We start from the raw sequence: 14,536 nt of genomic DNA, 5'->3' as shown, positions 1-14,536 counted from the left end.
ACCTGTGCTTAATCAGTTTTCGTGGCCGGCCTCAGGGTTGTGGGCCCGTATTTGTACTTTTCTGGATGCACTAATAAAGGTTTTCAAAAATAAAAAAAATAAAAAAATAAAAAAAATAACCTCCCGGACGTTACCACTACACTGAAACAAAACTGGTCTGAGGAGGTGGGCCCACTTGACTACTCTGAATGGCAAGAGGCTCTCGTTCTCCTCGTGAAGCGGCGATCCCCTCTAGACAAAAACTGGTTCAACTCAAAATACTACATCGTACGTATTACACCAGACCATTCCTACACAAGATAGGAAGAGCTATGCATAAATTCTGCCTACGTGGTTGCGGGGAAGAGGGGACATTTTTTCACACCATTTGGGACTGTGGGTCCATATCAACGTACTGGACGGCTGTGATGCGTACAATCTCTCAAACAATAGGCATCTCCTTGCTGCCGGAGCCCCGGCGAAGCTTGCTAAATGTGTGGGAACCAAATGACCTAAACCATCAACAGCAGGACTGGGTAATGTTGGGCATGCTAATGGCAAAACGTAACATAGCCAAGCTGTGGGGCTCTGCAGTGTTACCAACACTACATCAATGGTGTAAAGACATGGATGGGGCAATGGTAGCGGAAAAGGCAGTGTATATTCACCGTGGCTGCCCAAGTAAATGGGGTAAGATATAGGGTGAGTGGAACACGTATAGGGGGAATATCTGCGAACCACCGAGCACTGCTAGAGATGAGGAGGAACTAGACTAAAAATACTTAACTGGAAGTTCAAATGATGAAGTGTTGTGTCCACAATGTTATGTTTTATACCTGCAAACTTGAACTGAATGTAATCATGAAAGACCCGCCATGATGTCTCTATATCTGATGTAAGATTCCTACACAAACTCGTCCTACTTGTTGTAATGTTTCAAAATAAAAAAATAAAAAATAAATAAAAATAACAATTTCAGCTTAATTTGTCTTACAAAACCCAAAATAAATATGGATAAATATAGATAAAATTAGCAATAAACAAATACAGACTGAAATGTCAAAAAAATAAATACCATAAAACCGGAAGCCCTCATTACAATTAGCTGTCTGTCGGCAAGATAGTCTTTTGTCGCAAGATCTCTTGTGAACCACACCAGACACTTACATAGGGATTAGGGACAACAAACTAAATATTATTTGTTGGCTTCTTGTCGCTCATTTGCTTGCTTTTTATTCAATGGCTTTCCTTTCTCTTTCATGTTGGTCCTTTATCTGCAGCACAGCCTCTTTACCATCCTTTTGATTGAGGACTTGTATCCTTCCGCCACTCTCATTCAGATAACTATTCTTTTTTTCTTTTTCTTTCAGCACTCTAAAGGTGCATGGGCTTTCTTGCTCCTCAAATAACCGCCTCTATCGCATGCACTATGTTGCTCCCTCCTCCCCACATCCCACCTCCCACACCTCTACCATCAGAGCTTTTTATCCCCACCTCCTCCTCCTCCAACCTGTTCCCCTGCTCACTTTTCTTTGCACCCTTCTTCTGTGTTCACTGCTCCCTACACCCTGGACTCGGTTGCTCTAGGGGTGGGTGAAATTTGCGCAATTTGCTTTCATGTAATTACATAAAATTCCGCAAAACTACGAGAAACGCAAATATGTAATTTTACACCATAGTTTAAAGCAAAATGCATCCTCACATCAGTTTTTGCTGCAAGGATTCAGTTGAACAAAAGCAGTCGAACAGCTGCTAGTGTTTGGTTGTTCCAGTGTGTTTGCAGTCATTTGTACCACACATTGCACCATTCGTGGTAAAAAAAAAAATTAAACTACAAATGGTGTTTAATTATGTAAAGTGGCGTAATGGTGTCATTTTGGGAATTTTATAGAACGAGCAACACAAAATTCTCGAAATTACAAAAATGATGTCAGTATAATTTAAATTTCACGCAGGTCTGCCATGATCTCCCACCCCTCCTTCGCCAACACAAAGTTTTTTTATTTTCAACTTTTGTAATTTTCTGGCGGCGGCTCTGTTTTTACTTAAAGCGCTTTTGTGCAACTAGAAATTGCAACGCTCATCTTAGAACAGTAAATACAAAACTAAATACAATGGCACCTGTGTAATTTTGTATGCATGTGCACAGATACAGATGGCACAGTCACCAGTAGCATCGGGACACGTGTGCATTCACGTCATCAGGCCTTTCTTTTTGTTTTGTTTTTTTCTTGTTGAGGATGCACAGCATTGGCAAAGTCTACTGGCCAAAAAGGTGGGCCCAATTGGCTTTGCCAATGCTTTTTAACTTTGCATCTTTCTTCAACTTCCTTCAAGCATGACTACACAGGCCAGGCAGTGTTCATTTAATTTCAATAGCTACAAACCTGTTCTCTAAGCCGGTAAGTTCACTCAATGAGACAAATTTAGTAGAACAATTTCTCCATTAGGAGTTTTTGTGGCAAATGTCAGGACTAAGGTTCCTGAAAAAACCTCCAATGTAAACTGCAAACAAATTCTTGAATGTCGGTGTTACGAAGGACAAAGAAGGGAGTTCCATTAGAATGGTACACCTTTCTCAAGGTGTTCCCAAATTGTTTGCCCTAAGTTGTCAGGGTATGCCCAGACGTGGGTCCCTTGCTCACTTTGCCACTGGATTCAAGCTAGCCTGGCTGATGACGGCTGATTAGCCAGAAACCAGTCCCAGGATGCTTGTTTCTGGTCCAGGGAAGACATGGCTTGGCAGTTCGGGCTGGACTGTTCCCATGAGGCACAGGGTCAGACTGATTTGCATATGGCCATGTCTGAACTGGGATGGGGGAGTGAGATAAAGAATGATGATGGATTAAACCCAGATCAGTTGACTGGGGGTGAGTGTTTGATTTGCTCAAGCGCTCCGTCCATCATCCCCTTTGGTATCAGCACCCCCAAATTTTCAAAAGCATATCCTTTTCTGTGGGCAGGTATTAAAGGGCCTGGTAAAGACACTTCCTGTCACTATCCTGTGGCATCAAGTGGCTTTGGCATTCTAAGAAGGTCACCAATATTTTTACTCACCCTAATACTGTCTTGCCTGCTGCCCCATTCAGGGCCAGACTGGCCGTTGCGGGCACCGGGCATTTCCCCGGTGGACCGCCAGTGTGGGGGCTGGTTTTGGGCCCCTGGGGGCCGTTTTTGTTACTTGGGGCCAGCAATATCGTCCCTCTAACAAAATCGGCGGAAACCGGCCCTTGCAAACAGCTCGGCAGCAACACCCCCGGGGGCCGGCCGAGCATTTTGTCAGGGCTGGTTTCTGTTCCCAGTCCGGCCCTGGCTGCATCAGCCAGCACCCAACTGAAGAGGCCCAACTAGGCCGAAACTTGTCTTGGGTTGCTTGTGTTATGGTTCAGAGAGGACCTGGCTTGGCAGTTCATGCTGGACTATTCCTATTGGAGCTGGACCAAGACCGATTTGCATATGGCTGGGTCTAATATGAGAAGGCATACTGAGCAAACACAAAGTGGGTTAGAATCCTACCCCGAATGACTATCAGTGGTTGGATTATCCCATCACCTTTTTATGTGTGTTTGAAGCATCTGAGGATACACAAATTTCAATTATTGCCGCTTAATTTGGAATTTCGATGGTCTCCTTTCAATGCTCCAATTACAGGGTCCACTTCTCACCTCATAGTGCACATTAAATCAAAGAAATGCCCTGTGACTACATGAAAGAAGACATGAGTAACAGTGCCTTCGCTTCCCAGTATGCAGACAGACCGATACATACAGACAGCTTCAAACAAAACAAACCCAACATTCCAAGATGACATCGAAGTTCTGGATGGTGTGAGAAGGTTTCCAGCCGAATGCAAGCACTCACAAATACCCACCGAGCTCAAAACGTAAACAACAAAGCATAACAATGTGATTAAAACCTACTCTGATTAGGGTAAAATGTAGGCACAGCCCAGAAGCAGCCCAAACCTGCTTCTTCCAAGCAGATCTATGCAAACACTCAAACCCCACAGCCTGCAAGTTTTACACTTGGACAGCAGAGGCTTCTCTCTGACTGTAGTGACATGCACAAAGGTCAAGATAAAGAAGAGATGGCCTGAGTTTGGAAGAGCTTCAAGGACACAAGAATCAGGTGTCGTCCAAAGAGGAGCCCCAGCAAGACCCTGTGCTTCACTGCACCTTAAACAGGAGAAGGCAGCGGTGGTCGACCAACAAGACATTGATAGCAAGTCAAAGCCGGCTGCCCCCACAGGAACACGGGTACCATGACGGACAAAGGATACTGTTTGATGGTATCCACCAAGGACCCGTAGCAGCAATCATTCAGCAGGCACTGCAGGCAAGAAAAAAAAGACAATGAGGAGCAGAGGTAGAAGATGCAAACAAACATTTAACAACCGTCATCTCATACTTGTCATTGCTGCTAACCTCCCAAGAAGGCCACAGTGATTAACTAGCAGAAAAGTAAAAGTCAGGGCTGGACTGTACTGGCCAGTCTGGCATTTCCCCTATAGGCTGTAGGTTAGAAGGCTGCTTTAAGAGCATGTTCTGTCGGACACCTCCAGATTTCTATGGGACCCTTCCATATTCTTAGCGAGGTTACCTGGCCCTATCCACGACGCGAGTCGATCTTGTAGGGGTGCTCTAAATACATCATATGAAACTCTGTCCCAAACTATTCCATCAGGAACAGTAACTGCTGTAATGTACACACAGGACGGTTCTCTTTGTTCACGATGAGATGATGTATGAGGTTTCAGTACCAAGTTCACATGTGATACTGAAGAGCGTTCTGGGGTGTGCACCTTTTAACTATTCACTAGTGGTATACTCATGTGTACAGTAGGGGAACTCAGATAGTTCCCATAGGATAGGGTGAATATAGGTTGAGTCCTGATGAAGGGCCATGACTCGTAAGGGCGCTTTGAGGTGTGAAACATGTAGCCTGAAGTAGAGGGACCACTGAATATATAAGGTTGTATTGGTCCTCTCATTTCTGGTTTTATGCGTGGCATGAATTCCCACAGAAGAAAGCGGGGAGCATGTGGGTTTACTAAATCAACTTTAATCTTCACTACCATTTCCACTTACTGCATGGAATCCTCTATCATATCACTCATGCACAGACCATAGTTAGGGGCAGTACAAAAGAACACCCCTCAAAAGGGCCCCCCTAGTATGGGGTGAGGGACCCGCTAGGTATTGCAGCGCCCGTCTGGTGTGGAGCTGAACCTGTTGATGAAGCAAGCCACCTGGGGGTGAGGGTTCAAAAATCCTAATTGTGGATGTCCCGCCGATAGAGAAATAGTGTACGCTAGGGTGCTGATAGGACATTGTTCTACCTCAAATAACTACTAAGAAGAAGTTACCAATGTGACGAAGCATTTGAAAACCTCAGCCCCCATCTCTTGCTTTTGATGTGCTACATTGTCAAAGCCAAGACGTGAGACCAACTGACTTGGTCACATTTTGTTTTTTGTGGCAATGACTTTCCCTCTCTGACCACTGCAGAGGTGACCAGTACAACGCTGACTTTATCCAATCTTCCCAACTCGGACTCTTATAAACCAAAGGCCACTGGACTGCCAGCCTACCAGAAAATATAGTCTATTTCGCATCAGATTGTCATAATGTACCAAGAATGTAAACACGGCTAGAAAAGATGTAGCACAGGTCAGGCCAAGCGTACAGAAACGGACTACCCTTGGTATGTGGCCCTCTGCCTGCTCCTGCCAATGGTTCTTTTATTCTTCACTCAGGGAGCCAGCAGAGAGCTGGTTCAACGGTTTATGCTTCTGTCCAAAGTGGGGGTCTTTCCACAAACTGTTACCCTTACTGCCCGCCTGTCTTACTCTGGGCGCACTCCTGTACCTGTTGTCACTTCTTGAAGCTGCACAAACCCACCTGACGTAATAAAAAGAGACCTGGGCGGAAGCCACGAGAGTTCTGTGCAAAGCTTGGCTCAAGAGGGGGAAGGGACGGACTCAAGTATTGTATGAACTAATCGTGATCGAAGACCTCAAACGTCTCATTGGATAAACAGCTGAAGGTGCAAATGGGTGATTACCTGGGCAGATAACCTCACGCTTCGCCCTGTACAACATCACTGTAATTCCCAAATTCCGAATTAGCCATTCAGAGAAATACGTAGAAGAAGGTGGTGTCCATAGAACAAGCAAAGGGGATTTGCATGACATGTAGGGCAATGTGGGGTCATTAGACCTGGTAAGGCGAATGAGGGGGTGGGGGGCGTCACACAATGAAAGCAAGACTGGAAAAGAAGACTTTAGGCTTGTCTGTAAAAATTACAAAAGGCGTGAGCCCCCCCCCCCATCAGCATTGCATATCATGAGTTCCAAGGATTCAGATTCAAAGTAGGAGGAGTGGCCAGACCCAGGGAGGAGGAACGGACGGAAGATCTGGCTCTAATGGACACAAAATGCCCCCTTCTCCTCCTGAATGGAGAAGGGGAGAGAGCACTTCCCAAAGACCAGTTAATTTACCTCTTCGCGACAATGGCTGTAGATAACAGCCCCCTCTAGCACAGGTTAGCAGGCATTGGAAGGGAGACTAGTGCAGGAAAGAGGTTTGTAGTAGAGTTTGGGTCTGGACACGTCAGCGGATGCTCCTATGACTGGATCTACAGAAAGAGACGAGTGAAACAGACATGCGAGCCCAATGTTCCATTGGTGGTGTTCCATGTTCCATTGGTGGTGGGTCCCCGGATAACTCGTGCTCACCTGAAGACCCCTGGTCTGGTACGCCATAAAAATCCAGCGATGGTGAACCCGACAGATTGTCGAGGAGGGTCAAAGGTAAAAGGTAAAAGATAAAGTCAGTTTATTGCTCTAGAACTGCCCAGGCTTGGGTCATTTGTGCCCAGCCTACAAACGTAAGGCTGCATGAGCGCACGGAAGTTGAATCCCAGTGCCTCGCTTTAACAGATGTGGTAGTCGAGGAGGCAGTGGATTGTGGATCCAGTAAACCAAGGATCTCTCGGTCAGCCCACTGTTTTTCATCCTGCCTGATAAAGGGTAACCTTAGAAGTATAGCCCAACACCGGGGCGGCTTCTCCTCACGGACACCAGTGTCCGGAGTCAAGGCTCCTCTTTAGCCGATGTTTACATAGGGACAATAGAGCGCTGAACGATAACCTCAGGGTTTTCCTATAGGTTGTTGAAATATGGAAAGAAGTGCATAGCTCAGCAAGAGGTTGGAATTCAGCGCCGGTGCTGGACATTCCGATCGGGGGCGTGGTCATGACGGCTCCCAGCCGTCGTCAGCACATGCCCACCGTGACTCATGACGGCTGGGAGCCGTCATGAGCATCGAAGGGATTAAACGGCCTCACATCAGGTGGCCAGATCCGAGCACTGAGAGTCAACAATCCGAGAACTCCCCCATCCCAGAAGGACTTAAGTACTGAAGTACAGCTTATCCTTCCATAGGGATCAAGAAATGTTTATGGACAAGGAAATATATGGCCCCTGCACTAGCAAGATAATCCCTTCTGCTCCAGACCTTGTGCGTATTGTGGAAACGCTTGAGGGGGTATTGGTTCTTTGCTGTCCCTTGGTTAGCTTTCCTGGCTCTGAGGGCACCAAAGGAATCCCTTCCCAAGATTCCCTCCCCAGTTGCTCCTTTTTTCCCTACGGGATTTGTTCCAGGAGGAAGTCTTTCATAGGGTGTAAAGATGAGGACCAGCTCTCTCTTCATGTGGCCATGGAGTAGCTTGGGTTGGGGAGAGGACAGGGGGTTGGGGTGTACCACTCCAAAATGAATACATTCTTAGGTAGTTTGGTCGGGGGGGGGGGGTGCGGGGGGGGGGTCTGCCATCTGTGCTGGTTTTACTTATCAAGCCTATTTTCAGCCAAGGGTTTTAAGTTCATTTTCTGGATCAGGAACTTAAACATACTTAATGTTTACAAAGATTTTGTATCTGAGGATTTTCGTGCAGCCCTCCCACAAAATCCTCTTCTTCAGTCGCCTCGGACCCATATTTACAACTAATTGTAGACGTGGCTTTGCATCAACATTGTGCACCTGCCTGAGGCTGGTGTAACCAGGAAAAATATCTCTATTTCGCCTCATTTCATCTTTGTAAGTGCTCTGCAGAATACGCTTTCCTGCAGAAAAACAATTCTAATCATACTGCAGACACCCTTGCACGGGTACCTACGTTGCCGTTAGGCAGCCCAAAGTGCCCCTGCATATGGAGAGAGCTGAACGGCATGATCTCTTTGAAGATCGGGCTAGTCTGCTCTTTTCAGGTGAAGCAACACAGTGTAGCAAATGTGCGTGCTGCACTGCGTTGCGCCATTCTTTGTACATATTCCCCTTATTGACCGGTTTGCAAAAAAAGTCGCAAATCTGCATCAATGGAAGATCTCCTTGAATGGAGCAAATGCACTGCTTGTTAGAATTCACAAACATTGGCAGGAGTAGGCTTAGAAATCTACGCCAGTCTCAGGTTTCCAGGAAGGCTACTGGCAATCAAACACCCAGAGGGTGATGAGGTGAATGCTTGGAAATAGTCTAACCACGGGCCGTCCCTCGGAGTAGCATTCCAATCCACTGTTTTTCATTCACCTCGTATGCAACTAGAAAGAGGGCCAGATTTAGGGTTTAGAAGACAGCGTGATGGAGGACGTTAGGGCCTTAACTCCACTGACAGGTCCGCCAGCCTGGCAGACATCTCTATAGATTGCCAAGGACCGCCATCATGAAATTAAACGGAAGCTCCCTCAAATATAATGGCTGCCCGTCAAACTTTTCCAAAGATTTTTATTTTTCAAAAACAATCTCCCAATACGGGTACCAATCTCCCAATACCAGTTTTCTCCCATGGTGTGGGGGTCGGTTTTCTTTTATTTTTTTTACTGTCAGTCGCTGCTAGGATATACCAAGAGGTGATGGACAGTCTAAATAATGTTTTTAAATCTGACTGTCCATTTCAAATAGGGCAGGCAGTCGGATAACTTCCTTCAGTTGGCACCAACTCTATCGGGCTAAAGGAAATTTTACATTGGCAATAGATTTTACTCCATCAACGTAAAACTTGTGGTCCGCACAGCTCAAAAATCAGACGGTCGGACCTTGAGACAGGGTACTCCGTCAACACTGCAACAGAGTATCTGTCCATCAAATTCTAAATCAGCCCCAGAGGCCCACCGAATGCTAATCAGTACTTACCTTGCACCTCATGGGAATAGTACATCCTGAACCTACGTTACTTCACACATTCACCCTGTACCAAACTGCTTTTTTAGTTAGGAGATTTGCAATTCGCACCCCAGAATCTCACTGACCAACCTACGCCCCTGTGAGTGGGATGTGCTAGTTTGTCTATTCATTCCTATCCCCCTGGTCTGGTCATCTCTATGGCTTCCTTGAGTGCTGACCATGCTCTGACGGAAAGGCAGGCTCAAGTCTATTCCCTTTGGTTAATAAAATGTCTTTCTCCATCTCCCCAATGAGTGTTACTGCTGAAGCTCCTCTATACGGTTCCCGGCCAATGCTGTACTGACGAGTGGGCACCCTGCCGTATTCTATCATGCGTCCTCTGCCTCAAATGACAAGTTGTTACTGTGATATGTGGCACCGTCCCGCCTGGGTCATCCACCAATACCGTACTCCCCTGGCATTCAAATGCTGCATTCTCATTTAGGATACTGCAGCTAAGTTCGGCTTCCGTTCACCTATGACAAGGAGTTCTGCCTACTTCTGTGACCTTCGCCAATGCTATACTCCTGGGGCCGATTCACAGAACTAACTTAAGACAAAATCCTAAACTTGCTACCATTTTAGTATACACAGAAGGCACTTACTCATTTTAGTATTCACAGAAAGCAGTTAGGAGTCCTAACTTTACTACTCCTAAAACTGAGAAAAATCCTAACTTTAGGACTTTCGGTATTCACAGAAGGCATTTAGGAGTCCTAAAGTTAGGACTCCTAACTTTACTACTCCTAAAACTGAGAAAAATCCTAACTTTAGGACTTTCGGTATTCACAGAAAGCATTTAGGAGTCCTAAAGTTAGGACTCCTAACTTCTGTGAATACCGAAATGAGTAAGTGTCTTCTGTCAATACCAAAATGAGTAAGTGCCTTCCGTGAATACTAAAATGGTAGTAAGTTTAGGATTTTGTCTTCAGTAAGTTCTGTGAATCGGGCCCCTACTCTCCAAGGAGTGCCAGAATGGCTCACCCAAAAGAGCGTCGCGGTGATCAGGAGTTGCTGCCGCTGAATGTCTGCCTAACCCCGGACAGCCTCCATCAAGGAGTAAGAGCATCACTGCTGTTCTTAAGTTGTCTTTGTGACCAATTTACATGGGGGGAGGAGAGCGGGTTAAATACTGAGAGAAAGCAGAGCAATGATGTTTTCCCTTAAGTCCAGAAAAACCCATGACCCACCGACCGCCGAAACACGGATGCAAGAGAAGGCACTAAGAATCAACCCAAGATCAGGCACTCACTATTGGGAAGCCACCTACCATACCCAACCGGACCCACTGTCGAAATCATAGGACTCAACGTCTACATGTCCATACTCACGAGGGCAGCAAAGATCACAATACCTAGCAACCTATGGGCCCCAGTGGAGGACCCTGTGTGCTCCACGTGATCTCTATACACGAGGACCCTGCGTGCTGCACGTGACCGCTATACACAGATACCTGTATGGTAGGGAATGTTGAATGACCCAACTCACCCTGAGGGAACATCGGGAGAGGTTCTCCTAACCAAGGCGATCGCTGGTACCAACATACAGTAGGAGTGACAGACACTACATTTGATGGAAGCAACATCATAACCGAAAAAGATGCAAAGTGGCAGAAAAGACACGCAAGACCTATACCTGCTGGACTTGGTTGGCGAGGACGGTGTCTAGAATCAGCGAAGGCTCCTTCAGCATGCTGTTCAGGTACGGCTTTGAGGCTGGAGAGGAAAATAAACATTGATCATCACACTGCGCCTGGGTGCGCTGCAAGACCACTTGAAATCCATGCATATGTGATGCTCTGCCTTTCAGCTGCAGGTCTCCCTGCTTAAAAAGAAAACGAACCCTGCTACATTTATCACTAGAAAACATGTTTTCCCAGTTGGAGGTGGGGGCTACATCTCTTTCAAATGGATTACGAGGACTTGTTGGCACCTGTTTACAATCCAAAATGGCGGCAAATTCTTAAAGTAGAGGTATTGATGGAGAGTATGGGAATGCAAAGTCAAATCCTTGAGCTAAGGGTTGATTAGATGTTCAGTTTGTGAATGTAAACATGCAGCCAACGCCGCCAACACTACACAATGGAAAACACCCGTCATTGATCAATGACCACTACACCGTTGCCATCGATGGATGTCAACAAACAAAGAAAGCCCATCATTCTGGCAGCCTCTCAATGCAGATTCTTCCAACCGTTTGCAGAGCCTCCTTCCACTGTTGTCAATCTCCATCCAGCACCCAAATTAAAAATGCATTTTTACCTTGGTGATCTGGGCGACCACAATGACGCTCTTGCCTTACAAAGGCACACGTGAAGACGCATATAAGGCAGGGTAGAAAGACAAGCTTAAGTCTTTCGAGAATTTGTGAAATTTGTGGCGTGTGCGTGCCCTTACAATAGCAGCCCTTGGTGGTGTATGTGTCGTTCCCCTTGGAATACAGAGGCTCTTCCACCACTGGGTAATTATTATTATTATTATTATTTTTAATTTGTATACAGAAGCGCAACTAAACCCAAAGGCATCAAGGCGCTGAAGATGGTAACCAGAGAGCTCAGATATCAACCAGGGGGGGGAACTTAGGGATAAGCTGCTAGGAATAGCCAAGTCTTAAGTGCCTTGCGGAATTGGAGGTGAGAGGAGATCAACTTGAGATCACTAGGGAGCGTATTCCAAAGTCTAGGCGCAAGGAAGCGAAAAGACCTTCCTCCCCACCGAACCTTGGATATACGAGGAACCACAAGCAGGTTTTTGTTGGAAGAGCGAAGTGCTCTCCCAGGGACATAGTGGGCCACCAGGGCACGAATAGCCTCTGGTCCAGATTCATTAAGGGCACGATGAGTAAGGCATAAAGCCTTAAAGTTGATCCTTGCCTGCATGGGGAGCCAATGCAGGTCTTTTCTGATGGTGGTGCCCGAGGAACGTTTGGGAGCACCTACAACAAACCGGGCAGCCGCATTCTGTACGGTCTGGAGGCGCTGAATGAGACCACTGCTGATGCCAAGGTATAGGGCGTTGCAATAGTCCAGTCTCGAAGCAATGACCGCTATTGCTACCTGTTTGCGTGCCTCAGGGGAAAGGTAGTGAGAGATCTTCCTTAAAACCCTCAGGGCATTACAGCAGGTGGACACTGTCCTACTGACCTGTTTGTCCAGGGAAAGAGAGGTGTCCAATATGATCCCAAGGTTACGGGCAGAAAAAGTGGGCTAGGACAGGCCCCGAGGACAGACGGCCACCAATCCATAGACCAGATCTCACTTTTGCCTCCGAAAACAAGAACCTCTGTTTTCTCGCCGTTTAACTTAAGGAAGTTCTTAAGCATCCATCCGGCGACCGCCTCCATGCAGTTTTTAAAATTGTACGCGGTTTGGCTCACAGATTGGGAGATGGAAGCCATAATCTGCGTGTCGTCGGCATAGGAGAGAACTTCCAGGCCAAAGGATCTTATAAGCCTGGCGAGAGGGGCGACGTAAATGTTAAAAAGCGTCGGGCTCAGTGAAGAGCCCTGGGGGACCCCACACTTCACGGCCTTGACAGGTGACAAATACTCGCCAAGCTTGACCCTTTGCTTCCGTTGGTCAAGAAAGGAGGCAAGAAGATTGAGTGCAGAATCCTTGACTCCCAGCTCACTGAGTCGGTCAACAAGAATATTTGGAGACAGGGTGTCGAAAGCCGCCGTAAGGTCTAATAACACCAGTAAGGTGGTGTGGCCGGTGTCGACCCTAGAGCGAATGCTATCGACTACCACTGTAAGTGCCGACTCAGTGCTATGGGTCCTCCGGAATCCATGCTGTGAGGGATCAAGAGAGTTGGTACTGTCAAGGAAAGAGCTCAAGTGGAGGTTGAGATGAGTCTCCAAAAGTTTAGCAGGGGCAGGGAGAAGGGAGATGGGACGAAAGTTCTTTAATGTCCCAGGGTCCAGGGTAGATTTCTTAAGTAGGGGCTTGACAGTGGCCAATTTCCAAGAGAGGGGATAAATCCCTTCTGAGATGGCCAAGTTCATCACTTCCATCAAGGGGGGAAGGATAGTATGTCTGCAGTCTTTGAGGACCTTAAGGGGGCATGGATCCAGAGGTGATCCAGACTTAAGTTTGTCGAGCAGAGAGTTAAGATGAGCAGAGGTGATGGCAGGGAACTGGGAAAGAGCGTGGACGGGGGTAGGAACAGGGATATCAGGGGGGATTAAGGAAGAGGCAAGGAGGGGACTGAGATTCTGAGTTTCCAAATCTGTGTAGATATCCATAATCTTCTCATGGAAGAAGGTGGAGATCTGATCACACAGATCCTGTGATGCTGTTATGGGATCAGGCATCTGAATGAGGGAGAGATTATCCACTATCTTAAAAAGATCACTGGATGATTTAAGAGAGGATGTGAGTTTGGAGAAGTGAGCCTGTTTGTCTCTGAGTACGGCCGATTTGTACTCTTTGAGAAGGGTTTTGTGTTTTTCCCTCTCTATAGGATCGAGATGTGTCCTCCAAAGCCTTTCCTGCCTTCTGCATCCTTGTCTAAGAATCCTGAGAGATTCAGAGTACCAGGGGGCTGAGGGCCGTTTCCTAGCCGAGTAGTGAAGCCTGGCAGGGGCGAGAGAGTTGACAGCCTCCGTCAAGGAATTGGAGAAGTCAAGAGCCGCCGAGTGAACATCACCGGTGGAAGAGGGCTTAAATGAAGCCAGATAAGGGGCAAGGGAGTCGTTAGTAATCTCCCCAAAATTCCTTCTTAAGACCCACTTGGTATGAACAGACTGGGTGAAGCTGGAGGGAAGAGGGGAAAAACAAAAAGGGACAACAAAGTGGTCCGACCATGACAAAGGGAAAGGGGCACCAATAGAGAGACGGGAGTCATTACTGAAAATTCCATCCAAGGTGTGGCCAGCTAAATGGGTAGGTCCGGTCTTTAGCAGAGGTAGATTGTAGGAGGATAGGGCGTCTAATAGATGGGAGGTGTCGGGGGAAGTATGCTTCTCCAAATGGAAATTGAAATCTCCTAAAATGGTCAAGCAGGGCCCTGCGATGTAGGGCTCTAAGATTTCAAGAAGATCGGAACAAAAAGCCGACCTAGGACCAGGGGGTCTATAGACCAGTATCCCAGTAAAGGAAATAGTGGGGGAGGGGTTGAGGGTAAAATGCATTGCTTGCAATTTCTTAGCGGGGGAAGACAGAAGAATCCGTATTAAAGCCCCAAGGATCTGCCTACACAAAGCACCCAAACTCTTTCTAAAAACCTAATTAGGCCCATTCTGGTAGGGCCAGGACGATTTTTGCAGGCGAATATTGGCCAGGTTTTCACCCCCAGCTATACCATTGCATGTCTTGTGTATTATCCTCCTGAGCTGCTCGC

General features: G+C 46.8%; 1 protein-coding gene across 1 annotated transcript in view; it reads right to left on the bottom strand.

Annotated features, from left to right (window-relative positions):
• Window positions 1-14,536, bottom strand: part of CDIN1 (CDAN1 interacting nuclease 1) — a 786,301-nt gene that overhangs the window by 371,713 nt on the left and 400,052 nt on the right. The window contains exons 6-7 of the mRNA XM_086936566.1: window positions 10,833-10,912; window positions 4,259-4,308 (exon numbers count right to left, since the gene is read on the bottom strand). Of these exons, the coding sequence (XP_086792692.1) occupies window positions 4,259-4,308; window positions 10,833-10,912 (130 nt within the window). The remainder of the gene's footprint in view (window positions 1-4,258; window positions 4,309-10,832; window positions 10,913-14,536) is intronic.

This window comes from Lissotriton vulgaris, chromosome 9, assembly GCF_964263255.1.
Source record: "Lissotriton vulgaris chromosome 9, aLisVul1.2, whole genome shotgun sequence".
NCBI lineage: Eukaryota > Metazoa > Chordata > Amphibia > Caudata > Salamandridae > Lissotriton > Lissotriton vulgaris.
The sequence above is the reverse complement of the archived record's forward strand: the minus strand, read 5'-3'. Positions and strand labels throughout refer to the sequence as shown.